Raw genomic sequence first — 27531 nt, 5'->3', positions numbered from 1 at the left:
TGGGAATGAGGTCAGGCTGCTGCTGTAGCCACTAACAGTTTGGGGGTAGGGAGGGGCAGAGGAAGGAGTTTTGCCACAGCCTCCTGTGGGTGGTAAGGGTCCCCCTCTCTCATCACTGACTGCTGGGCAGGGGGAAGCAATGGGGGTGGTCCCAGGGCCAGGGAGGGCTTTGCCAATCTTCTGGAAGATGCAGCTGACATTTATGGTCCTCTGTTTTGTTTGTGCCCTCTTCTTCCCCCCTCCTCTTCCCAGCTGTTTGCCATGATCTTTGCTATGTGTCTCTTTCGAGGGATCCAGTAAAGAAGTGGCCCATGAACCACCACATTCCCCACACGCTCAGAAGAAAGAAGGAAAATCTGAAGAAACAAAACCTGAAAACACCCAAAAAACTTTATTTTTTTTAACAAAATGGGACAGGGAGAAAAAACAAAAAGAAAAAAAAAAAGAGGGTTGTAATATATGAATGACCAAAAGGATTGTACTTCAGGGGCTGGAACTTTGAGGTGATGTGCACTACACTGTACACCGGACCCTTGCCCAGAGCCACCGCAGCAACCGTGGAGCAGGAGCCCAGCGCAGCCGATTGCACTAGAGACACATGGAGCTGGTGGGGCATGGAGGGTGAGCACAGCTGCCTCCCACACCAGGCTGAGCCTACCATTCACCACTTTATCCTCTTTTAGACAGCAAAGGACTCCAGAACAGACATGCAGGGCCTGCACAAGGCAGCAGGTTGGCCTTGACTGTCCAGGTGGGTTTGAAACAAGCAGTGGTGGCTTGTGTAAGCAGGTGCAGTCGATGTTTGCGTGATTCTGGCTTTAATCTCCAGCCACAGGATGAAAACACTTTCTTCAGTGGAAGCTTTGCCCCTGTCACGTGAAACTTGTCAGAGATGTCAAGCACTTCAGTGAGGTTGGCTTTTCTCTGGAACTCCAAGCAGGGGCAGCGTGATCTAACTTAGCAATGGGACTCAGCCAAGGCTGGCTGAGGGTCAAGAGTTTGGTGCTTACCTTTCTGTTTTTACTAAGATTTATTGTTCATTGTTGTGAAAGAGACCAAATGGTTCTCTGCTGTGTTCTCATCTCCTGGGAAAAATAATGGCTCTGGTCAAGCATCATTGATACTGCTGCCTTCCTGAGAAGGGGAGGATATAATGTTTAAATCTTGTCAGCCTTTACCTTTCCTCTGATACTTGCGAAAAAAAATGGTTTGTGGTGCTCTGTTAGCATAAATATTTGCAGTGGTTCCTGCATGCTTTTCCAGCCCTAAGGGGCGGTCCAGACATGGTGCTGGATTGAAGAGGCTGAAGTTTGTCAACCACTTCCATGCTGTTTTACTGGACCAATCTGGTGGAATAATTTCTGGTCAGAGAACTTCCCCCGAGATTCTCCCATGGGCTCATGATGAAAGTAATCATCAAGTCAGAATTGTTTTAGTTGATAGTGTTTCCTCCCTTGAGGTAGTTTGGTATTTAACTAACATGTCATCTGCTCAATCATTTGGAAATGAACTTGAGAAAGATGCCTGGGACTGGACCTTGGTCAGAGATTAAGCTGGAGCTAGTGAGATCCCAGGCAGGATCCAAGAACACCCTGTGTGCAGACAAACTGCTCCAGCTGTGGCTCCTATGATCATGGATACTCACTTGGACAGGTGCCTGGTTTCTCTCACCTGGAATCATCAATCCCTGTTGCCTTAATTGTTCATCTGGTCACTTAGTCCCTGACCCCAAACTCATTTTACCTGGGGAACAACAGAAGGGACTGTGGTTTCTTGTTTAGATTAGGTCTTTCACAGATTTTATAGGCTCAGATTATGGGAGCACTTTTATATAGGCTCAAACCAGCTCCTCTGAAAGCTGTGATCTCTGGCAAGGAAGGGGCAGAGCATTAAACTTTGTGCCCAGGTTTTGCAGCAGCAGCACATTCATCCTCTGGCTCTTCCCTTAGACCCCTCCCCTGGGGCTGTGTCCCTTGAGCTCAGCCAGTGGCACTGCACAGGCTCCAGGCAAGGAAGGAGAGCAGCAGAAAGCCTGGGCCACAATAGACAGAGGTGATGGCTAAGTATCTAGGTTGGGAAATCAGGATACTAGGGAACAGGAAGGAGGCATTAGGAGCTTTTCCAAGCTTCATTTGAGAACAACAATTTATTCATTGGCAGGAGAGGGCTGGGGAGGTAGAGCTGCAGTCCCCCCATGCTGCAGTCAGCATATTCTAGCAACAAATTATGTGGCCAGGGCTGCTGAGCAGCATCAGATGTTGCATTAAACCTTGTGGAAAGCTATTCTGAACTATTTCCCTCTGGACCTCCTTGTAATGAGGCATTTTAGTATTAAACTCTGGTCTGTTGTTTAATAAAGAAAAACACTTTTGTTAGCCAAAACCCAGCAGTATTTGTACTGGACAGCAGGTGCTGCACTTAAGATAAGAAAAATCTGTTCCATCTACCAGTCTTGTAGGGAATGGGCTGAGCAGAAAGCAAGCTTATCTGTTCTCCTGCCTCAGGAGCTGGTGTCAGTGACTGTTCTGGGAGAGCAATTCCCAGGGAAGGAACAAAACTGTCAGCAGAGTGGGTAATTTGGCTGGAGGTGATCGAAAGAAGCAGAACTGCCTCCCCCAGTCTCCAGTTTCTTCTTTTCCCCTCAGTTTATTATGCAGAGTTCTCAGGTCAGAGCCTGGCAGGCAAAATATCCTCATTTGTGCACGGTGGGTGGCTGAAGGGGGAAAAAAGCCTTCAAGCCTTTTTCTGCCACCAGTGGCATGGGGAAAAAAACCTGTTAGAGCTGGAGGAACTGGACCAAAGCAGCCAGAGCACAAAGTACTAAATATACATGCCTGAAATATGATCTCTGCTGGCTTGTTTCTCTTCAGCTTTCCTAATTCTGTACTCATTGCTTTGTCTGTTCTTAGCTTTCTTGCTTTCCCTCTCTCCCTAATGGTAGTCCCTGTATCTTCAAAAGGATCTCTTCTTCATCTGCTATTCTGGGCTCTGCACAATTGTTTCTCCTCTTCTACCTTTCCTGATCCTCCCCTGCTCTTTGCTGTGTGAAGATTTCAAATCTTCTCTGCAGGCTGGCCCACGTGCCACTGGGAACACTGCTCAAAAGACCAGGCAGCAATTCCAAACAACAACTGGAGATGGCTGTAAAGATATGTGCAAGTCTGAGAGGATCTGTAGTAGTTGGTAACATGCAGAAGGAATTTTCCTTGGGGGAATTTAATGAACAAGCAAGCCCAGAAAGCAGACTCCCACTGTATGGCAAAGCATGTAAATTTGTTGGTTTTGACCCTTGGTTTTGTGGCTGCCCCCTCTGTGGAACAGTAGTTTTCAGAACTGTAGGCAGGAGAAGCAATTGTATTTTTGTATTTGTTTGTAAGAGCTCTGATGAGTATTTTGGGGTCAGGGGCTCAAGCTGAAGTCACTGCTGGCTGAAGAACTCTGGGCAGCTGGAGAGCAGAAGGGGCTACCATGTCCTTCACTGTACCACTGTGACCACGGCCCAAGCACCTTGGAGGGAGTAGTAGAGACCAGCCTGGGCAAGCCCCTAGCCCCTCTCAGCATCCCTGCCTCCTGGTTGCTATTTAATGCTCCAATGACTGTCACAAATGCCTGGGAAAAGGGCTGCGTGTGAAATAATGTTTGAAATCTATTTTAAAAAAATGTAAATGTTCTTTTTATTAGATAGTGGAGCTAATTTATCCTGTATTCCCTACTGTAATGCTTTTTTATATTGAAAGGAAATTTTTTTTGGTAATATAAACCAGAACACAAGCCTGAAGCACTCTCTGCACGTTTTTTTTGGTGCATTTCTTTAAAAAAACCCCAAAAAATAAAAGAAAGATATTGTGACAGTGAAGTGAAACAGCTTTAATTTTCACTATTTGCTTGGTGTTAAGTACAGTCACTTTCTTACCAGAGGAGAAATAAACTCAGGTACAGCAGCTAAAATGAGGTATAAATTGAAGTGTCCCATTCTCCCCTGCACCACAACCCCCCACCCACACCCTCCCAAGTAAAAACCCTTGACCAGAAAAGAGGCCAGCTCAGGACAGACAAAGCCTCTCCTGTGTCACCAGCTCCAGTTTGCCAGATCTTGGTTAGACGCAAGTAAGATGATGTAGGGAGTCATGTGAATGATGAGTTTTCTTCACCCTCCAAAGTGAGGGCTCTGTGAATGCATGGGTTTGGGTTCATCCCTGGCAGAGAAAGGGGTCAGCTTTAAGTCCTGGCCTGTGCCTGCTTGGAGCACAATTCTCTGGGGAACAGACCCCCAGTCCTGCACAGCACTGTGCAAGTGCAGGAAGTTCACTGCAGTCTCCCTTGGGAGGTGACAGCGGTCCAAGGCCTCTCTCACAATGTAACAGGTAAGGAAACGGAGGCCTCTGGAGATGGAGTTCTTTTGTCAGCAGATCAGTAGCTGAGCCTAAAGCGACACCTTAGGCTTTTGATCCTAAATTATGTTCTCAACTGCCACCTGCAGCTGTGATGTCAGCACTTCTGTCCTTGGGGACACAGTTCTGTACAAAGGTTTGGCATCCTCCTGCTTTTCTTCCCATTCACAACAGAGTGAAGACAACCAGGTGCAGTTGGTTTCTGGCAGTGCTGCAGCTGCTCTGCCCGGGCTCCATCCTCAAGCCACCCTGAGCAACTCCCTATTAGGCCTCACCTGCTATGCATTCACCACCTCAGTGGGCCTGGCAATGTTCCTCCTGCAGCACCTTGCTGCTGAGAAGGGACATGCCAGGAACCACAGCTTAGTTGCAGAGGAGATGTAGAGCTCTGTAGTTTTCACATGGTCCACTTATAGCAAGATGGAGCAAGAAGCATCAAAATAAAACAACTTCATCTCTCCACTTTCAGGACTAGGTACCAAAGTAGCAAGAAATCTTTGAAGTGGCCACTCCCCCAGGCTTTGCTCTATGTTGGAGCAGAAAAAGCCATTGACTGGCAAACCTAGAAGTGGCTGACTGTTTCAAGTTTTGCAGAGGCAGCTGCTAATCAGAGGACCAGAGAAATCTGGTATCACCTTACTTAAAGCTACCCTGGAGAGCTGTAACTGCTTCCCTCACCCTCCCACCTGATCTAACCATCAAGAAGTCTTGGGAGTACTGCTCTCACATAGTGCAGTAACTCATTTCTCTCACCTATGGGATGACATTTCAAGGTACACTGATCAGACCTGAGTCATAACGAAGTTCATAGGACCTGTGGCCAACACAGATGGGAGGCAGCATGAAGAAGACCTTCCATTTCCTTCTTCTGAAAGACTGCTTTTGCTGTGGTAGGTTTTACTTGTCTGTCCTAGAAACATAATTTCCCACCCCCCCAAAAACCAACCATCAATCTGTGTATACATTCATGTGACGCCCCAAAACACAAAGAATCAAGCTTCACGTACCTCTATCCACAACTACAGCCAAAGTGCCACGCTGAGGCCATTGCAGCTGCCCATGCAGGTGATGCATGGGCGAGAGCAACAGCCACAGCATGCCATGCTCCAGCTCCTGCATGCTGCACCACTTGGTCTAACTTCTGATCCTCTCCAGCCTGCATTTGATCATTACCTGCCTCACAGAGAAAGGTTTCCCTCTTAGACCCCAATTCTTCTATCTGAACAGGAACACTCCTCTTAATTAAAAGTTTTAGTTGCTCAGCATCGTTTTTGGACATGCTGAAAGCAGCTTGACAAGCGTGTGTTGTCATGAGGCTCCAAAATTTGGCCTGCTGTTGGATGTTGCCTCTCCATTTGATTTACTTATTAGGCAAAAAACTACGTTACAGTTCTGATATTTCCTGATTCACCAATTTCCATTATTCGTATGTGACAGACATTTTGCATGGCCAGTAAGTACAATGCAGTGTCCCAAGCTTATGCAGCTGCTTCTAAATGCCAAAAGCACTAACACAACATACAATAACTACCCACTACCTTCTTCTAACTCTACTAAGATATTAAATAGCAATAGCTGTAGATCCCAGTCTTACCAGTGGATTGAGCACTGTTGTTCACACAAGCAGTTCTGTTTGTGTAGGAATCTTTCTACTGGGATTTTGGAACATCAGCTATATTCAGGGCATGCTTTGATCCAGTCAACAGTAGTGCATGAGTAACAAGTCCATATCCTGTACACAGACCTTCTGGCTTTAGTCCCATGGAGAATAAAAAATGCTGCCTCAAGCTGTGGACAGGGATAATCCACAAGGAAAGCACTAGGAAGCAGGGCAGTCAATGCTGTTAAGCCCAGGAGGTGTTGGAGAAACTGGCTAGTGAGGACTAAAGCACATTTAGTCTATCCTTGCCACCATAAACTCCGCTCCTTGCTGTTCTTCATCTCAGTTAAATATTAAATATTTTAATGCTACAAACTTTGGTCCTCTCTTCTCAACGTCAGAAGAGATGTGATGTAGATGTTAGCAGAGTTGGAACACCATCTCCCACAGCCAGAGCCCATGTCCAGAGGCTGCTCACTGACCCAAGCATCTGTGCAGATGCTCTTACCGTAACAGTCCTCTGCTCTTAACAGTGCTAACCACAACAGCACTCCAGCCCCTGCTCAACTAAAGCATCAGATAAAGCTACTGCACACCCACTGCTACTAACATCAGTAAAGCTTCAACTCTAGGAAGTGTTCTGGGGTGGAGGGGACAGGACCCCAGCCTAGACACTTCACAAAACACCCCAAACAAGAGGATGTCTTTGTGCTCAATGGGCTATTTCCAATAGCTTCCTTCACTGCTCACATCTTGTAATTCAAGTTGCTCCAGTGTTGTCCCCACAGAGGGAACAAACAAGGGTTCTCCCTCTTCTTTTGCTGTATCTCCTACCCAGCTCTGCACAGCATCTGGTGCAAAACTATGAACTACACAAAAATGCACCTCTGGCAGCAAGGAAAGAAGAGCTGTTTGCAAAACACTGAACTTGACCCCATCCAGCTCCTGGCTACCTAGAGAATCAGTACTTACTAAAAGGGGATCAGGCTGCAAACCAGGGGAGGTGCAAGGCTTACCAAGTAGAGTAGCTAAGTCCTTTGTTGGCTGTCTTACTGCCCTGTCTCCTCAGGGATTTGGTTTCAATATGCTGGCCTTATTTTGTGCTTTGTTCCAGTGGGTTCAGAGCCTGTGATCCCATCAGCCAGTTCCCCCTAGAAAACTGGCTTTTTTCCCTGAGCCTGCCAGGCCCACAAACTTCCCTGAGCCTTCCTCCTGCTGCTCCTCACCTCCTGCAGAGGGGCTGGGGGGTCCTGCTGATGTTGCTCCCCCCATTTCACCTGGCACTGGGTTACACACTGATTCATGCCGGTAAAGAAGGAAACTACTTTAGAACCAAAAGGGACTAACAAAAAAAAATTAAAAAATGATAATTATAACGCAAAATTACCGACACAAACTCCCCCCTCCCACCTTTCCCATAACAAAAAAGCCCAGGAATTAGACTTTCTTGGGACGACGTCCAACTTGGTAATAATAATAAATGCTGATGAGGATGAAGAGGGCTCGGCTGACCAGGAGGAGCACAGCACCTGTGGCTATCCGGCTGCTCTCAACCAGGGAGACAGTGGTAACTGGAGAAGGAGGAAGACAAGGCAGAGGTTGGTGATGCAAAACCAAAAGGAGACAAATAGCACAACGCTGTTTTCTGCTGCCCTCTAACGCAGAGCTTTGGCAGGAACTGCTGAGCCTTGCAAGCGCAGGAGCTTCCAGCACAGGCTCATTCACACGCTCAGTGAGCATGGCAGAGGCTCTACACTGGCTTCTTTTCACAGCCTTGAAGCTTGCCATGCACCCCAGAGCTCTCCCTTACAGAGACAGTCTGGAAGTCACTCCTGACTTACATCCTCCTGAGTTTGTTCAGTGGCTTGAACAGTTCAGTGCTGATAAAAATTTCTCAACTTTAAGAGCACCTACAAAATATGCACAGTGCACACACACTGCCTCTGTCAAGCACCTCTCTTTTCTGGCCACCAACACATAGCTCATATCTAAACCAGATACACACTGAGCTACCAAGACACATACAAGAGCCCCCTTCATTGTTAAATATAGGTAAGCTCCCTAGAAACAAGCGAAACTGCTATGCTCTGTTTTGGTAACACTGAACATCCCCCTTTTTAGTGTAGGTTGCTAAAATCTTTTCTTGTTAGACCCTGCATCTAGGCAGTGTGTTCCAGCAATGACCTGTGCTGGCTATGAAGCCCAGGACATTTTCAGGGAGAAAAACGAATGGTCAGAGGGTGATGTTCAAGAAACAGCTCAGGCAGGACAGAGGCTATTCCATGGGAGAGAGAAAAGGCAAGCAGCTGGCAGGAAAGATACTCCACTAATGCCCTGCCCACCATCGATCCCCGCTTCGCACCACGCACCCTCCTCCTCCTCCTCCTTTGTCCCGGCCGGCCCGCGGGCACTCACCCAGGAACTGCACGGCGAAGTAGCAGGCCTCGGCCAGCAGGCTCCAGCGGATGATGGCCTTCTCGGCGGTGTACAGCGCGTTCCACATGATCAGCGCGATGCCTGCGGGGGACAGCGGGGCACGCTGCCCGAGGGCCGGCACGGGGCTCCCTCCCCGAGGGCCGGCACGGGGCTCCCTCCCCGAGGGCCGCGCTTCCCGCCCGCCCCGCGCGGTGCCGCTGCAGGACGCGGCTCGGGTCCCTTTCCCTTCCCACACCGCTTCTCCCAGCTCCCCGCACCTCCTGCTGCCGCTTGCCCCATCTCCTCTCCCGCTCCCACGGAGCCGCAGCTCCTCCCTGGGCCCCCCTTTGCTGGGGTACATGGGGTGAGGCCCCAGGTATTCAGCCCTTCCTGCCCTACCTGCAACACGCCCAAATCTCCGCTAGGAAAGAGCAGCGGTGGCCAAGCTTTACAAAATACCCCTTAGCAATCTCTTTGCTAAGAGCACATGTTCTGCCCTCCAGCTGCAGGTGTCTGACTCTGTCCCTGCTGTTTCAGCCCCTGTCCCCTCACTGTGCGGCAGCAGCGTGCCCCAGTGCATGGTACGGCACTCACTGAGGAGGGCTCCTCCATAGAGCCGGATGGGAGTCTTGCTGCTCGCCGACTCCTCCTCAAAGATGGCATCAAAGAGCTGGTCAGGGAAAGCGAGGGCCTGGCGGGGCGAGAGAGAAACTCAGCAGCCTGAACTGGCCAGGGCCACCAAACCATGTGCTCCTGGGCAGCAGTGCTGCAGCACCGTGCCTGTGAGGGATTGGAGCTGCTGGCCAGGAAAGTGGACATCAAGCAGGTACAGAAATATCACCATGTCAACTATCGGCAGTGTGGCTGGTTTCTGTGGCCAAGGCTGCCGTTCCTTGGTTTATGGGCCCTGCTAATGAAAACAGGCTCTGGTGACAGGAACAAACTGCCAAGGACACTGTTGGCAAAGCCCATTACTGAGGTACAGTGAGGGCAAAGGCCTCACAGGAGAAAGCGCTTGGTAGGAGTTGCTGGGGGCAGGGGAGGAAGAGAAATGCAGGGAACAAAGGGCCATTCTGGGGCACCCCCTTGGCAGCCAGGAGCTGGTTCTTGCCAGGACCACATCCCTCACTCACCATGATGGCGACTCCAGAGAACATGACGGCGGAAACCAGCTGCCAGACCCTGCATGGGAGGGAAGACAGAGGACCCAGCATGAGCTTGGAGGTGACCGACCCCATACTTCACAGAGCATTTCTCCTGCTCCATCATCAGCCTTCATCCTTCCCCCACACACAAGTGAGACAGCCAGGAACCTCCCATGGAAGGACTCAGCTTTCCACATGCTGCTAGCTCCAGCCTCAACATGCAGACCAGCCTTGCTGGTGAGACAGAGCCAGACTCTCCTCACCCAAGCAAAGGAGGGAAGTGACCCTGCCAAGAGGCTGGTGCAGGGCAGGGTCCCCACAGGACACACCACCCTGTCACACAGTAAAACAGGAGCTCCTCCAGCCTCACATAGCCCTTGCAGTTCTCTGCACATGTAATGAGACAAGAACTTGAGGCCTCAGGTTCATTTATGGGGAAAGAATGCAGAGCTGTCCTAGTTCCACAGCTGCAAGAAGCCCCTACAGGGAGCAGTGATGCTAGCACAGCAGCAGAGTTGGTGCCAGAAACAGAGCTAGCAGGGATGCTGTGGCCAAGGGGCCTCAGATGACCTAGCTCCAAGGTGATCTGGAACCTTACCTGAGTCCCAGTGGTTCCCGGACTGCAAACTTGATTTCATTTCCCAATACTTGGCTAATCTGAAATTCAAATGAAAGGCACAAGCTAAGCAGATCATTCCCCAGTCTTTAGGCAGCACTCACTAGGCCCAAAACCACATACCTAATCCCATGTGGGAGTTTATCTCTGAGAAGATTGGGAAGAGGAGGAGGACAAAGGATTCAGCTGCAACTCTTTGGTCCCAACACCTGCCTTGATTTCCATCAGGAGCTGCAGCCTCCACTGCTCCCTTACTGGGATCAGCAGCATGCTGCTGAGGAAGGTCAACACTAACTCCTGCATCCTCTTACCTGTGGAAGAAGGGAACTGACTCCTCACACACATCACCTGCATGTCACATCCTGACGGAGCACAGGCTCCTGCAGAGCCCTCAGGGTGTCCACCTGTCCTGCTGTCATGTGCACACTGCCAGAGCAGTCATGTGAACATGCTCCTGTTCACAATGCCTGGCTGTGACTACCCCAAACCACATGGATGGACAAACCCTGGTTTCCCCAGCAGAATGTCCCTTTTCCATCACTGCACATGGGCTCCCCTCTCTGCTGCCCTCACCTTGGAGCGATGGACCTCTCCGTCATCATCCTCCCCGCCGACGCCCAGGATCTTGCGTGTCTTCAGCCTGCTCACCAGGTCGGTCTGGCTGTGCTTCTTCATCAGCGGCGGGGGCTGCTTCGCCGCCATGGTGCTGGCCCTGCCCCGCCGAGCCCTTGGCTGCGAGGTGGCACAAGGAGGGCGCAGGAAGCGGATCCGCTGTCACATGGAATTTTGCGACGTTTGGGAAAAATAAAACAACCACCGCCACAAAATCTTTCTGTTAGACCGGCAGACGGCTCCTCATCCTCGCGGGGCAGGGAGCCCTGGCAGCAAGGCCAGCCCCAGTTACAGGTGGCTCATCTCAGAATGATCCTGCTGTCTCCGGGATCTGCCATGTGGGAGAGGAAAAGAAAAAACTCAGAGCAGAGTGGCTTTAGCATGGACATTTAGTTATAAATGCTTTTGACCTACAAACCATAATCTTGTCTATCTCAGCATGAGGCAATGGCCAATACCTCTTTGCTGTTTTTGAGATTAGGGGAATTAAATGCGTCTCAGACTAGGGGAATTAAAATCATTAATGCTTGGCCTTTTTTTCTTTTCCCATGCAATACATCGCATTCTTCAGCTGCCATTTCAGGTCAAACCCTAAACAAGTATCAATTATTTATTTGTGCATCCTCCTCTCAGATGCTGCAGCCCCCAGGCTGTGCCAGAACATATCAGCCAAACAAGAAGCTAGAGGCATGATTTTGCCTGAAGACACTCACTCTGCTTTCTGGGAAATGATGGCAATTAGAAACTACAAATACTATCTGGGTTAAGTAAATACAGTCAACGAGAATTGAAAAAGGTAACTTCTGTCCTGGCATGCATATAAAGGTACAGGTATTGAGTCCCATGAAATGACTCTGTCTCATCCTGCAGTCAAAAAACCCTGGAAACCCTCAGTTCGGAAAGCCTTTTCTTCCAATTTGTCTCCATTTCATCTTGGCTCAGCTGAACACAAACACTTTTTTCCATTTGCCACTTCACCCTTCCAGAGGCCCACAGAAATTCCCCCAGGCACCAAGCACAGCTAATCCAGCCCAAGCAAGTGTCGGACTCAAGCACCAGCAGCCTTGTGCCCCAGCCAAGTCTTCCCAGAGCTGCCCAAAGAGGAGACAATTTATGCTGATGTCTAAATATTTCAAAGTCTTTGAAGAGTAATAAAATGAGATACAATTATTTTGGCACTGTGCGTGCAAATGTTGTTCCAGTGCCTTGTGAGGGAATTCCCTCTCCAAGGAAAACCCTTTCCTGTGGTGGTTCAGACAAGAACAGCCAGTCCTGGCTGCAAGTGCCCAACACAACTCTTTCTTTAAGGTAAAGTTAAGAGGTCTTGCTGGGATGGTGCAAAAGGTGTACCCTATGATAAGGGTTTAATAAGATCCTTTCAGCAGACCAGGCAAAATGCTTTTCAGTGAGCCAGATGAGCTACACAGTGCTTTGGAGGTACTTCTTTTGGATTGTAGCAAGGCATGTTTGGTCATGCATTTTTTGCTCTTATTTCACTGAATAACTAAGTCCAGGTTCCTGGAAAGGCAGCACAAAGCCAGATGCAGCAGTCAGGGTCTAGAAATATTTCAAAACTGGGACAGTGGAAAACAACCACACAGGAGGAAGGCAGAAGCTGTATACTCAGGCTTTGAGCACAAGGCAGGAAGCTCAAATGGTAGCTGATAGTAGAAAAGTTTGAAAGATTTATCATGTCTGGGGTTTGCCAACCGAAACTGTCACAATAAATTGTGTGTATTCAAATCTAGATAATCTGCAGACAAAATCCAGCCCAAAGCGAGAGTGATGTGTCTAAAAGAAAAGTTCAACCTCTTTAACTAGCTACAGTTTTTGCTATTTTTTCTGCTCCTGGCTGACCCAGACTCACAAGGTTGGATGCTGAGTGGTTTCCCACTAGAACTGCTGAAACCAGAGAAGACATGTTGCTGCTGTGGTATTTCTGAACCAGCATTTTCTAACCAAAGCCATCCATCCAATCAGGAAGCAACAGTCCTGTGGTGAATGCTCCTCTCTCTCACTCTGAGGCCATCCCACATCTCTAAAGTCAGGGGGAAAGTCTGAAAGAGGGCCTGAGCAGGAGCATCCTACTGGCTCTCCTCAGGGATGAGAGACCTGAGGCTTGCTGGTCTTGACAGGACTCGGGGTGCTGAGTGGGCTGGGCATGCCATCCTGGCACTTCTGGACCTTTCCTGGTTTCTCGCTAGGGAAAGCCTGATGCCCACACCTCCTGCTCTGGCCTCATGGTCAGAAATTCCACAGGAAGGGAAGATGGGACAGGGGGAAAGAGAAAGAAAGGAAGGAAGGGAAAAAAAGAAGGAGGGGGAAAAAAAGAAGGAGGAAAAAAAAAAAGAAGGAGGGAAAAAAAAAGAAGGAGGGAAAAAGCAGGAAAAAAAAGAAGGAGGGGGAAAAAAAAGAAGGAGGGGGGGAAAAAAGAAGGAGAAAAAAAGTAATAGAGAATTTCTCCTGAGAGCAAGAAGCAAAGAAAGGTGGGACTCCATGACTCACCAATGAAGACTGCACTGAATAGCTTTGTGATTACAGAGGCAGTTTAGTAACTGGCTCAAGGCCAAAAGATCAAAATTTGCCTTCATCATTTGTCTGGCCAGTTGCTTTCAGGGCAGGAGTTGGTGGAAATGTATCCACATCATCATTAACACTGCTCTCCCATTAAGAGTTTCCACTAATTTGTGGTAAGCCACTGGCCAAGAGCCGGGAAAACACAGGCCAGACACAAATGCCAATAAAACAATCTGGTGCACAAACCCATGCTCCTACAGCACAGCTATGGCATGGCACTGCAGCCAGTCACACATCTCATTACCCCATCGTCCAGAGACAGAGCCAGCCTCCTGAATGCTGAGTATTAATGGCTAACAAGCTAATGAATGCAATTAGCACTAATTCAGTGACATTCAGATAGAAGATGCTGAGGATTTGAAAACATTATACTTACATTAACGTATCCTGACACACTAACAATTTAGAGGATGGTTTCTATTAGCCTGTGAGTTTGCAAAGGGAGACCTCCACCTCCTCTTTCTCCTGCGATTCTCTCCTCCTTAATCCTTTTTTCAAGCATCCCAGGGACTGTGCAGATCAACCACCATAAACAGGCAATTCCTACTCCCTGCCACAGCTCTCTGTGACGGGCAGTGCCTATGTGCAGCTGAAAGAGGGTTTTTTCCTCACAGATCCCTTTTCTTCGCAGGCTCTTTTCAGTGTCTGCTCCCTTGCTCAGCTGTTCAGCATACTGCATTCAATTCTGATAGCTACTGCTTAGTGGTGCAAAGAAACCCCACTGGTGCCACGCCAATGATAGCTCAATCTCTCCCACCTCCACAGCTCTTCCCCGCCAGCGTCTGGAGAGGAGAGCTCCGCAGCGTGGGAGAGAGGAGACTCAAGCGCACACGCCACGGCGCTGCAGCAGCCAGAGCTGCGCGCCCACCGCCGAGGTGCAGAACCAGACCCTGCTCCGGCAGCGCCTGGAGCTGGTGCCTGCAGCCTCCGCGAGCCACAGCCTAGCTGCTCTGTGGTGACAAGCTGCCTGCCTGGAGGACATGGCTCCCCAGGGCCCTGGGGACAGGGATGCTGCCTGCTGCTAGGCTGGCTGGCACTGTCATCCGCAGGGCAGCCTTTTACCTGACAAAGCAGTGGTGCTTGAATTAAAGAGGTGGCACTACAGAACCTCTCGCTCCAGGGTTTGATGGCACTTCCAGTCTGCGAGCAGGGGAAGACAGTATGAAACTGGAGTCAAGCAGGGACGATGAAATGTTTATACATTTAAGTTGGACACAAGTTTGTTCAGCTGTATCACGTTCAGGCCAGTGAGAGATTCTTGCTCTCCTATTTTAGATTTCCCAAGACAACTCAACATCTTGAGCTGGCTTTGATTTGTTACACCTAAGAATATTCCAAAAAGGTGCAGTGGATGTATGTCCTTTGTAATAGCCTAACAGGGCACTTGCCATGCTAAGCATCTTCTACAAAGTACAGGTTGAGAACCAATAGCAAGTATGAAGCAGATGAAGCAGGGGCAGTGTCCCTTTCCAATACTGGACCTCTCTGGGAGCAATCTGGCAGAGCCCAGGGGAGTTTTCCAGCACTGCAGCAGCACAAGGAAGTGTGCATGTGAGAGGGGAATCCACCGTGACAGCTGTGCTGTACCTGGCCATCATAGATGGGCTGATACCCACAGCATTTGTCTTGCAAGGGCCCTGCAGCTGTAATGGATTTGTCCAGCCCTTCTGATGCTCCTCCCAGCTGCTCCAGTTCTGTCTCTCTGCTGCTGAGGACAGTACCGGGTCTGTAGCAGCTGCTCTGGACCTTATACCTCATCAGCCACAAAGCTGTCCAGAAAGCCTGGGCTCAAACACATGCATGCAGTAAAGAGGAGAGGCAGTGGAAACACAGGTGGATTAAGGACAGGACCCACAGACCTACCAAGTACCTTGGTCCTTGCAAACATTACACTGTTGCCTAATCGCATGGTATCCAAGCCTCCTTTTTTCCCCACCATACTTGAAGGTTCAATCTGCTCACTTTTATTTGCTTAAAATCTGTTCATAAACATCCTCAGACACTTCAGGGCTCTGAAATCCTGAGGGATGAGGTAAATTCCCTGTGTCTAACCCAAAACACACCTGAGAGTCACCAAACATCTAAATGGCCTTACAGGAGTTTCCCAGGAAGCCTATGGTGCAGCAGACCCTGAAGCAGAACTCCCCTTGCCCCATGTAACTACCAAAATATAGCTATTTTCATCCTGTATTCCTGCAACTGCACATCCCAAACCTACAGTGACCAAACCAGCTTCCTGCCTAGATTTCTATCAAGCGTGGAGATTAGACTATTAGGACCTCTCTACCCCCAGCCAGCTGGGAATGAAACTTGATCAAGCCAAAAATAACCTGATGATCAGGCAGTAAAACCAATTAGCACTCAGCCACCACAGCAGCAAAATGCGGCGGCTGCTCCTGCTCCGTCTGGCACAGTCTGTCCCCCTAAGCAGCAGGGGGACTTCAGATTTCTCACCCCTAACAAGCCAGGTACACAGGACGCTGTTCCCACATAAACCCCAGCCCTCTCAGCACAGAAGGCTCTTTGCAATACCAGCAGGAAGCATGTCTTGACAGAGGCTCATCCCCTGCCACAGCCCCTTAAGCAACTCTAAAAGGCACAGGAAGACTGTGTCGTCCCTAGGGAATACCTACAAACCTAGGCAGTAGATTTCCTGCCCCTACACATGATGAAAAATAGAAAGTAAGATCCTTAGGTCAAAGAACATCTTCACTGGGTGCCTCCAGATCATGTCCCAAATCATCTGCAACACGCCAAGAGCCTCAGGCACATCTAGAGCTCACCCTTCAGGTGGAGCACCTCTCATGGCCAAACACTTTGGGTGCCCTCCAATGCTGTTTGTGAGAGAGGTAGAGCTGGCCATGACCACAAAGCCTCCACTCACAAGGCAGTGGCACCCAGTGCCTACAGCAGCTCTGGCAACCTCAAACATAATAGGTAGGGCCAGCATCAGCAGCATCAGCCCTCAATAGGAGACAGTGAGTCCTCTGCAGCCTGCATGGGAGGAAAGAGTTAACTTGTGTAGCTTACTCAGTCACCACTTCACGAAAAAAAGGACATCCAAAGCCTGCTCAGCCTTTTCCATGCATCCTCTCTTCCTCCGTCTGCTTCAGGGTTGCTTTAGTCCAAGCAGGCTCAGCCCCTGCACCCTCCTCCCCACTGCTCCTCTGCAGCCCCTGGGTACAGCAGCTCCTGCCCCAAGCTCCCCGTGGCTGTACAAACATCCTGCCCCAAGAAAAACCACTATTGGCTGTATCCCATAGCATCTGGGAGGTACAGCCCATCTCCAGAATTTTATTGCCCGTAGGTTTCAAATTTCCTTTTGCAGAGACCACAGGAAAGTTTCTGTCTGTGTCACAGGATGTGTTATGCAGCAATCAAATCCTGTAAAGTGCTCCGTTTCCCCAGAACTCGATAAAAAAAACTCTGTTGCTCTACTAGTTTCTCAAATTGGAGCTATAATTAAACACAGCAACCTCACTCCTGCCGGCCTGTCAGCCACCACCTGCAGCAACTCGCTGACCCCTCCATGGGAGCCTGGGCAGCAGCTCAGGGGAGCAATGCTTGTTTGCCTCTGGCAGCAGCTGCCAGGGCAGCCTGTGACATGCTGCATGTGCACAGCATGCCCTGCACAGCTGTGGTGACGGGCAGGGACACAGGGCTCCCCACAGTGCCCAGCGGGACACCTGGCCCCACTGCCACCCCTCTGTGTGGGCTCAGGGGACAAACAGGCTTCACCCTTCATCTCTCACACCCCACGTGCAAGCCTGGCCACGCTACCCTGCCTTCTCAAGCAGCCCATCCCTGGCTGCTGAGGTGTGTTTTGGCTGCAAATACAAAGGGTACAAGGTACAGGCACAACCAGTGTACGACAGCTGCTTCATCTGCTCTCATCTGTGTTCCTTACATAAAAGTCCACCCCCTGTATCATCCTCTCTGCCACCGAGGCTCTCAGCCCAGCCAGCCACTGCAATCCATCACCCCAAAGCTGCCCTTGCTGTCCCCAAAGGCTCTGGCTGCCACGTCCCCACCCAGCCCCTCGCTGTCTCAACAGATGGCCAGAACCAAACAGTTAAGTTTCCCAGGAAGCTGGCAGGATGGAGAGAGAGGGGAAGTAGAACATAGTAGGATCGGGTGCTGTTTTTCTTTAAGGGCATTAAAAGAGGAGAATTCCTCTTTGATTCCCAGCTGCCTTAGACAGGTGTTTGTGAGAGACAGCCCCAGAAGCTTAATGGGCCATCTGTCCTGCAGATGATTTCTACAGGGAAACATTAGAAGGAAAAAGAAAACCCATATGCACACACACAGAAACGCACAAAAAGGTCCCCCCAAAAACCCAACCTAATAAATCAACCCTTGCTACTGAAAAAGAGCAGCTTAAAAAGCTAGGAAAGCCCCTCAACCAAACTAATACAGGTCAGTTTTACAGAAAATAATGATGCAACTGCTTTTCATCTCCTCTGCCTCGCACCTGAGGTGTAACAGAAGCTCAAAGGAGCTCAGTGGGAAGACCCTGGGAGGAGCAGGGAGCAGTCCACACACATGCTGCTTATCCACAACACCACTGGACACTGAACCTTCACAATAACATGGGGCTTCTTGGCACCTCTTTTCCTGACAACCTCAAACCTCCCCAAATTTTCTTTCTATTGTGCCCCCAAGCACCTGATGAGAATTTCATAAATACTCCGGGAAGCCAATGCTCTTTATTCTCAACAATTCCCTGCACCTCTATCCTTTTCCAGAACTCAAAAGAAAATTGTTGAGAAACTACAATCCGAGACATTAAGTCCCCCGAGCCACATACAGGCACAACATCCATCTGTATACTGTCACTGTAACAGTGATTTCAAAGCCATTCTCGATGGATTCTCTCCCCAAAGACAATAATCTACACCTCCAGCAACATTAGTTCTCTATCTGCAATCCTGAAACTTACTCAGCACAATGCAACCACTGAGATTTATACACTGTCAACATGTCTACAACCATGAAATGGAAGATGAAACGAGTCTGTTCCACTCCAGAACCGCAAAAGCAGATTCCCAACCAGGTTCATGGGCCGATTTGCAACCCCAGCCTGAGAACAGCTCCTGCAGGACACCCCAGCAGCATCAGATTATTTTCTTCCATTTGTGCTGAAAACAAAGAGTTTCTCATCTCCATAGTCTGTCATGGTATGACCAGATGTGCAGTCTAGGCAAACACAATAGGGAGGAAAAAGGGCAGACGAATAAATTTGCATTAAGCAGGAAAATTGCCTTTTGGTCTAGTCAGAATATTTCCTGAGTCTCAGGCACATAGGCACTCACAAGACTCACACCTCTCATTATACAAGCAATGAAAGTTTCTTCTATGACACAGAAGTTCTGTAAATCAGGCCTGATGTGAAATGGCCCAAGCAACTATCGGTCAACAGCTGAGTTGTTAACAACCCTGTTATAGAGCATTTCCCATATACATGGTTGCATCCACATCCTGGATAAAATAATGAAAGTTTATTATTCATATAAATACATTTAATTTATAAATGATAAGTTATATAGTAATACATTAAGCCAATATGAATGTGCATATATATTCATATAAATATATGCATTTGTACATGAATATATGTATATAAATATATATATTATATATACATTTACACACACAAGTAAGAGCCTATGCTGATTTGTGTGGACTTGCTTTGGGTCCCATTGCACCCTATCTTGACTGGTTACTTGACTACCAGATCAACCAAGTATGTTTGCCTTCACCTATATTTAGGTCTCAAGGGTGAGAGGAGCAGCTTGTCCCAGACTTCTTCTGGGGAGATGTCATTTAGAGTCCCAACTCCTGCTTCTAGGCTGACCATTTACTGCCCTGAAGACTGATACCACATGTGCTCTGTCAGCCTTGGACTACCACCAACACACCACTTGGACCCATCACTGCAACTTGGCAACACCTTCTCACATAATCCCTAAACAGTATGCCAATATTTCCTGTTCATTCACACAGAATTAGAACTCTGGGTTTATCTCCCCCTCATGGCTCCTTACACATGAAATAAGCCCAGACACACAGAAAGGCTCAGGGAGTTGCTTAGCAAAAACATGATGGAGAAGGCCTCCCAACAAAACACACACTTCAACTACTTGGTAGCCTATCCCAACGTGGCAAAAATCTCCTTCTGACACCTTAGCAGTTTCTATAGCAACAGGTTACTGCTAAAAATGTCAGATGCAAAATTCCCCATGTTGGGCAAACAGGAGCTAGGAGGACAGATTTAGAAGAAGACTTCTAAATAGCTGCTGCCAGAGCTAGTACAGGCTCTGCTAATTCACAAGCTGGTGGTGAAACACCTTAAAAGAAACTTCTGGCAACCCACTAGAGGGGAAACACATGGTGCACAGGGACATGTCTGTGGAGCACTGTTCCACAGCATCCCTCAGAACGAGGAGGAGCCACAAGTACCCCCCTCTCCTGCAATGAGGCACTTGAAAGTGAAACCAGCTGTTTTCAGGAACAGAACTACAGCACTGCATGCAGAGTAGGAAGCCTGAAAGCTAAACTATTAGATTATAGGTTTGGCAGTACTGCTGCTCCTTGCATAAAATCAAGACTGGGTCATTAAACCTCTGAGACCTTAGTTTTCCCAGATGTATGTGAAAAGTAAATCTACCACAGAAGTTCATACAGCTCATGTGTAGCAGGTGAGACATCCACAAGCAATGGCCCAGCCACTGGCACCCCACCAGTGCCAGGTCATGACACTTCAGCCTGCTCTGTGGACTCCAGTGCAGCACTGGGTTCATTACACACACCGTGTCAGAGGCAGAAATGCCCTTCCTGGCCTGACTAATAAATAACCAGCTTAGCAGGACCTAGATTTATTTCTGTCTGTCTTCACTTCTTGTGGGAGAGAGCCCTGTGGAAACCTTGGGGTGAATCTCACATGGATAGTGCCTTTGCACACACTAGAGACACTCGGAAGATTCTTGTGGTCAGATTAAACCCAGATGCAGAAAATCAAAGCAGCCACAGCTCAGCAGTGAGCTGCACAGCAGAGGAAGGCAGAAGGAAGCCCACCACACTAACAACAAATTCGCATTTGCAAGTGTGGTTCTCAAGTCAGAGTCTTGAAGAACCCACAGGCTTTCCCCGCAAGCACAGCACCCACCCCTCTGGAACTCACCCACCTGACTTTGCTTTTATGTGCTGCTGAGTCAGGGGAAAACTCCGCACAAACCCATGTATGTGGATGTGCACATGTTTGTTTATGCATGAGCTGTCAAGCCCCGAATTATGCACAGATCAACAAGGCTCTTTGAATTCCCCGACTGTGAAGTGCGTGGCATTTAATCAGAGCCTTCCTTTTGGATTTCATATCATGCATTATCAACAATGGCTATTCAGCACACAAGTACTCTTTAGAAAGCTTTAGTCAGAAAAAGGGACTCTTACAAAGGAGATTGAAAGAGACAATGTCTCTGGTGCATGACAGGTTCGCCAGCTGCCACAAAAGACCAGTGTATGTGTACTGTGAGGAGCACACATAGTCTGCCCCCAGCCCAGAGTAAAAGCACTTCATGGGTGGAGAGAATGGAGTTTGGAAGCATCAGCTACAACCTGAATCTGTACATCTCCTCACCTCCCTCTTTCAGGCTCCCTCAGAAGCAGGCGGGGTGAGCCAACCCCCAGAGGTGTCCATTTTATAACAAGAGGCATCATCCCCTGCAGCAGTTCACCTCTTTCCATATACCCCAGGAGGAGCCTAGATGATGAGCAAGACTAAGCTTTTGATTGTTTTTATATGGATGGACAAGATCAAGATGTACTTTTCATTACCTGATCCAGGCAAACCCTATGTCAGTTTTGCCCATCTCACAGCATGGAGCCACGCTCTGGGATTATGAAAAAACTAGACAGCAACATGCAAGGAAAGGGTATGGAGATGCCATGTCCTATAGTCACAGCCTCAAAGGACCCACATCAGCCTGAGGAACTAAAGCAAGATTTCTCTTTTAATAGCAGAGAGGAGGCAAAGGAGTGGACACCGGTATGTGGCATCAACAGCCTTGGTGACAAGGGTATCTGAGAACTGAGAGGTCCCACAGGAGCTCTCTCTCCATCTTGCCTGGCACATGCAAGAGAAGTCTTAGGGAAAAAATTATAAAGGTAGTACTGACTAGTTCTTCTCCCTACTTTTGCTTGATTCCTCTACCCAGGGACAAGGAGGTAACAGAGAGATTCAGGCAGCCAAATGATAGCAGCTTCAGTGCTGACAAATCAAGGTCTCAAGTAACCATGGAAAACGCAGCATTGACAGATGTCCCATCTCTACTATCAAGGGTTGTTTAAGGACCTTCCCTTCTTTTTCAGTTTTAAGTCTCAGACACTTGTGTACAACAAGTTCCAGTAATATCAGGATCATCCATCAGGACTCTGTGTGTGTGTGTATACACACAGTGCTTTGCTACTGTGCCTGCGTAAATATAAATCTGTCTGCAAACATGCAGCACAGCCTCCTGCTTACAAGAGTTCAAAGTGTCAGGTTTTAGTCAACACCTTCCCACTACCTTTCACTGTAATGTCATTTCCATGCAGCCAGGGCTCTGGGGGTTTCAGGTTGGCCTCTTCTCCCCTGTGTTCTCTGACTAATGACAGGCACTCAGTTTGCATGGTGATGTGATGCAGGGAATAAATTGGCTGGAGGGGATAAGCTCAACTGCTTTATTATTCCTCCATCCATCAACCCTCAATGCATCCTGCTTGTCCAGAGATTTAAACAGTGGACGTTGTCACAGTTCGAATTCCTGATGGGTTTTTGCCAGCAGACAAGGCAAGAACTCATTCATGCACCCCAAGGAGAAAACGGTTGCACTGGGCAGAGCAGTAGGGCAGGAGTGTGGAAGGATGCACCATAGGTTCCTGCTGTTCAGAAGCACACCAGATCTCTGGTCATCACTTATAGAGACTTCACCAGCAATGCTGATATTAAAGTCAGCTTAATTTTACTCTCACTTTATCATGAAAACAACCTGGGAAAACACAGACAGATGGTCTAATTTCTTTGGTGCTGTTCAGTGCAAACTTTGACTCCTGGTAGATTTCTGCTTTCTGTGGAGTAATGTTTGGATGCTCTTTATTGCTGTTAAACAGCTTCTACAGAAACTTTTCTTCCTAGGCCACAGAGAAAATGTTGGGGGAAAGCCAATACCACCCAGCTCCCTTGGATTCAGTACTGTGGTTTTTGAATTTCTCTCTCCCCTCTGTAAGGAGGCAGCTCATGTTTTTACCTACTTGGAATACACCAAACATCTACCATGAATGGCATGCCAGGCAGCTAAAATTAAATGTCCAACAGAAAGACTAAGAGGGACTTAAAACCATGAACCTTTAAGACCTCTCGTTTCTTCAGAAAATAGCCTGCTTCCTGGAGCTCTGGCTAAGACTGGCAATACAGCCCTCCATTTCCACAACACATTTCTTCCTGAGGACTCCATACAACATGGCAGAGTGTCTGCACCCAGGCTGTGCTCCAGCATTGCCCACACATCTCTCACAGCTTTGCAGCAAGTACAGGGCACTAGTGAGTGAGGCTGCTGCCTGGCTGAGTGCATACCATGCACAGCAAGGCAGGGCCAGACAGCCAGGAAGGCTGAACTAAAGGCACCTTCTTGGCTGTCAGGAAGGATAGGAAGCACAGCTGTCCTTGGGAAACTGCCTGCTCTTTGTCACATCTATCTCCATCTACAGCAGCCCTGACTGGAAGCAGCACCCAACAAGGGCTGGGGTTATTTTAAGGCTCAGCAGTGGAATTCCTGGAACAACATCTGTTGGCTGAAAGAGCTTCTCAAGTCTGTATATGACCATAAACACCCAACACCAAAGGTTTGCTTCACTCATAAGGTGGCACCACTACAAAAAGTGCTTCTGCTGCCATCATGGGTTGCTGAATGAAAAGGTACTCAGACAAAAACACCGTCTTGAGTCACCCACAGAGTTTCCTGAAGACTTGTGGGTTTTTTCTGTGGGTCTCTTTCTTGGCTGCTGACACAGACTCAAACTGTTTACTTTCTCAACCCAGGCAGGATACAGCTGAAAACAAGAGGGTTGAAAGCCTTTGTGTGCTGCTCTGCCTGCACCTGCCCCTCTGGGCCACGCAGTCAAAGTGCTGCTGCCTAATTTTAGTACAAAAAGGAGGGATTCCTCTCTGGTTTGTAGCAGCAGGCAGCTGCAAAGGGGACTGCACACTAATCTCCCTCTAAAATACAGAATCCCTTCAAACAAATAATTAGGTGGCCAGCGTTATCTGCCATCCTCTGTGTGCATCTCCCTCTACACCAACTTATCCTGTAATACCACTCCTCAGGAGACCAGTCTAGCAAACCGTGGATTTATTCCTAACTGCTTTTCTCCCCATGCTCTCCTCTGTGCCTTTGACTTAAAGTATGTTAATCCAAATCCCTTACAAAAATATCCACGAAACTCTGCATCAATGGAGCCAGCTACCGGTCCCTGTGCTTAGGCTTCTGATTTTGGCCCCTCAGGTTCAGAAAGTGAGCACATGGTTCCTGCCCACCGACATCAGCAGAAGCTGCTCAACCTTTAGCCCTACACCCAACTACAATGGTTTTGATAGTTTATATTTTGGTGATGGATCTTTCGTCCCCATAATGGCAGCAGTAGTCAGCATAAATCTGGAGTAGAGCTTTTCTACAGGCACTGGTCCTTTGTTTTTGCCTTGTAAGATAAGCTCAGTAAGACCAAAGTTTGGTATAAAGGAGTCAGGTACAGCCTAGGCAAGAGCTTCCCCATCAAAACCAATGTGCAAATATGCTCAATGAGTTCTTTGCATACAGAGGGATAGAAAGACACTTACAGAGTCAGGTAATTGGAACATATACCCACTGCACAGAATGAGAATAAGAGATTTAGACACATTGTGAAACCCAGAAGTGAAGTTTGCTATTGGGGTTTCACCAGAGCCCTGGGAAGCAGAGCTGTGGTGGGCCTTCCAGTAAAACCCCGTGCATCTCCAAGCCTCCTCTTCTCCATCTGTCATCCAGGGTCAGCCACACTAACCAGCACCACAGATGGGCACTGAAACACACAGAGATGCATTAAGCCTTGCAGATGACACAGAGCTCCACAAACAGAAGCAGCCCAGGAAGGCCAGAAAGTCATTTATCATTTGTAAACTATTGAGAGTGTCTTTGGTCATAGCTAGATTTCTTTTTCAACATCTTTTAGCATCTTGATCCAGAACTTTTTGAACATGGAGTGAACTCCTGCTAGCCTGCGATCTCCAGGACAGCACCAAACCCCTATTTTCCAGGGGAAGGCAGAAAGCAATGTGAACAGGGAACACCTGGTCACCTCTTAAGTGTTGTTTTTCCTGCTCTGGAAAAAATCCATATGTATTTTGTGGCCAGCATTGGGTCTTTTCCTCTCGAGACTTATTTTCACATTCCTGCATCAAAAATACAAAACCCAGAAGATCTACATTCTATAAATAATGTCCCAATAGTGCCAAGGTCACCAAGCGTTCCCGCTGGCACCAGGCCAGCAGTCAAACATAAACAACCTCAACATCTTTCTGGTTCACGTGTGCTTTCATCCTGTGCCAAGGGAAAGCTTGTAGCCAAGAACGTAGCACTAAGAAGACAGACAGCCCCACCTCTTGCACAGCTCCACCCAGGTCAGCATGCAGCCTCCTGGGCAGCCCTGTGGGAAGGCAGCCAGTCCTGCCTGCGTCACAGGGAGATACTCTTTGTGCTCTAATGGCATTTAGCAGTTTTCATTGGAAATTTGGGGACTTGCTGCGTGAGGACCAAGCACACACGTGGCACAGAACATTTCAGGATGCAAACAGCTCAAAGTGATGTTTGTAACCAGCATGTGGTACCATCCCTCCCAGCCCCTACTATTCAACATGTTGACCTTCAGAGAGCTGCAGGACAAGTGAACACCAGCTGCAGATGTACTCCTGGCATTTTGCACACTTCAGCACTCAATGCTCAATAAGAACAATAAGAAAACATTTCCCTTTGGATCACACCCCAGCCTCCACGCGGCTCCAAATGGACTGAAAACCTCAGGGGAGGGCATGTCTGTGGTTTACTCTCCAAGAGATCAATGGCCACCCCAAGCCTCACTTTGCTGTGCATCTCTGGAGAGGCTCTTGTGTTCCTGTCTCTACAATAAAACCTCACTACAGGCCCACAGGCAGAAAGGACCAACTTCTCTTGAGATTGCAGACCAGACCTCACCTCTCAGCCTCCTGGCTGGGACAACCACCTACCCAGGGAGGAGATTCCTTCACCTTGCTCTGCACTGCAGTCAAAGAACAAGAACACACACATACTGAAGTAACCAAATCTCCCTTTTTCCAGCTGCTGTCAGTATCCAGTTCCTCACTGCTGAGGCCACCAGGACACCACAGGTTCATGGTGTCCCCACACTGCTGTGCACGCACCAGGTGTGTATTTATGTAACCGTGCCCTGGGGCTAGGGCTTGTTGAGGTGCTTTCATGCTGAGACTTAAGACCTTGTTTATTTTGAGGTTTTGCCAAAACCTTTCTAAGAAAACTTCCTCCCTGGGCAGACTCCCCCACTTGAACTGTAACTACTATTTATTTGTTTAAAAATCACTTTCCTCATCCACAGGCCCTGAATGCCATTATTCAGCGGGCTGCTCTACTGCAGAAAGAGTTACTGAACAAGTTATTTATGCCAAGTCCAGAATAGCCAGTGCTCTTGCATACTCTGTAGTTTCTCATGGCTCAGCTGTGCTAGTGGTACCCTAATGTCAACAAAGCTCTGGTTGCTGCTGGCATTTGTAACTCCCAGCCTTTGCAGACAGAGGACACTAAATGGTACCCATTTAATGACTTGCCGCCCTGATTCTCAGGCAGCTGCAGGAGGCTCAGGTTCCCTGCTCAGGTAAGAAAAAGGCTCACTGAGGTCCAACTCCAAGCAGCGCTGAGACAGGGCAAGGAGCAAGTGCTGAATAAGGTGCTGCTTCTTGCTCAGTTGGAACTGAACTCAACAGAGAAGCTGCTCTAGGCAGAGCAGTGCACCTGCTCAGATGGGACAGCCAGACCCTGCCAGAGGCACAGCAGACCGCCCAGCACACAGGAATGTGTGAGCTCTGGCGGGGATGCAGAGCCCGCTGAGAGCTGGCTTTCCTCACCCTCCCCTCTCTGATGGCAGGGGTCTCTCCCGGCTCCCTCCCACATCATGGCTCCCGCCCCCTGCCCCTCTCCCTCCATCCCTCCCAAGCATCACCATGGCCAAGCCCTCCTTGCAGGCAGGGCTCCCGGCACACCTACAGGATCGCATCCCACAGCTGCGCCAGCTGCCCTCATCCCAACCCTACGCAACGCTCAGCCACCGAGGCTGACCCCCTGGCCTGTGCAGTGGTCAGGACTCAGCCTCCCCTTTCAGTAAACATCTGGGGACCGCGGTGCTCCTGTGGCGCTTCCCGAGCACGCAGAAAAGGACGGAGCACTTCCAGGAAAGAAGTGACATCGGACCCCTGCCTTTGAGTCGAGTGACAGCCAGGAGCAAGCCCTCGCCACAAAGCCAGGGGACCGCCTGCGCATCACCTCGCAAGGCGGCACGGCTGCCGTCCCTCCAGCGCTGGGAGTAACCTGCCACCCTCCCACCAGGACACAACGCTCCGGCACCTCCTCCTCCGCCCATCCCACCGCACCGGGCACGGCCAGGACGGGGACGGTCCCATCGCAGCCGTGCGCAGCCAGCACAAGGGCTGATCCCTCTCCTTAAGCCCCTGTCCGTCGGTCTGTCGGTGCGTCCATCCCTCCCCAGTCCGCGCTGACTGCGGGGGGACATCGGAGGCCGGCCGCCAGCTCCGGGCTCCCGCGGGGCGGCGCGGAAAGTCCGCGGCACGGGGGGACGCGCACAGCACTCACCGCCCTAGCGCAGGTCCCGGCGGCGGGGCACAGTCCCGAGGGCTCGGCTGGGCTGCCCCATGGGCACAGCGCTCGGGGGCCGCCCGCAGCGCCGCGCAGCCCGCAGGCAGAGCCAGACTGAGCCCGGCCCCCGCGCCGCGCCGCCTTTACCGCGCCCGCCCGCCCCGCCCGCGCCGGCCCTCGGCGGGCGGGACCGCCACCGCCTTCAGCGCCACCGCCTCCACCGCCCTCACCGACACCGACACCGACA

General features: G+C 49.4%; 2 protein-coding genes across 4 annotated transcripts in view; one reads left to right on the top strand and one right to left on the bottom strand.

The window, feature by feature from the left end:
* Window positions 1-3856, top strand: part of TSPAN18 (tetraspanin 18) — a 121208-nt gene extending 117352 nt beyond the window's left edge. For all 3 annotated transcript variants that reach the window (XM_033062033.2, XM_033062035.2, XM_033062034.2), the window contains exon 10: window positions 253-3856. In XM_033062033.2, the coding sequence (XP_032917924.1) occupies window positions 253-300 (48 nt within the window). In that variant the 3' untranslated portion in view covers window positions 301-3856. The remainder of the gene's footprint in view (window positions 1-252) is intronic.
* Window positions 3847-27382, bottom strand: TP53I11 (tumor protein p53 inducible protein 11). Its single transcript, XM_033062036.1, has 7 exons — window positions 27282-27382; window positions 10741-11110; window positions 10150-10208; window positions 9540-9588; window positions 9001-9097; window positions 8407-8508; window positions 3847-7562 (listed from the first exon to the last, which is right to left on the bottom strand). The coding sequence occupies exons 2-7, from the start codon at window positions 10867-10869 to the stop codon at window positions 7429-7431; spliced, it is 570 nt and encodes a 189-aa protein (XP_032917927.1). The 5' UTR covers window positions 10870-11110; window positions 27282-27382; the 3' UTR covers window positions 3847-7428.
* Between the last annotated feature and the right edge of the window lie 149 nt (window positions 27383-27531).

This window comes from Catharus ustulatus, chromosome 6 (genome assembly GCF_009819885.2).
Source record: "Catharus ustulatus isolate bCatUst1 chromosome 6, bCatUst1.pri.v2, whole genome shotgun sequence".
NCBI classification, from domain to species: Eukaryota; Metazoa; Chordata; class Aves; order Passeriformes; family Turdidae; genus Catharus; species Catharus ustulatus.
This window is presented reverse-complemented; position numbering and strand designations above follow the sequence as displayed.

What these genes read in the sequence shown, in the direction of transcription:
- TP53I11 (XM_033062036.1), bottom strand. Translation starts at nt 10,869, where the DNA reads ATGGCGGCGAAGCAGCCCCCGCCGCTGATGAAGAAGCACAGCCAGACC. An exon ending in CTATGGAGGAGCCCTCCTCA is followed by an intron (nt 8,509 to 9,000) that starts GTGAGTGCCGTA and finishes TGTCCCCCGCAG; the next exon opens with GCATCGCGCTGATCATGTGG. An exon ending in CTTCGCCGTGCAGTTCCTGG is followed by an intron (nt 7,563 to 8,406) that starts GTGAGTGCCCGC and finishes CTCCTTCTCCAG; the next exon opens with TTACCACTGTCTCCCTGGTT.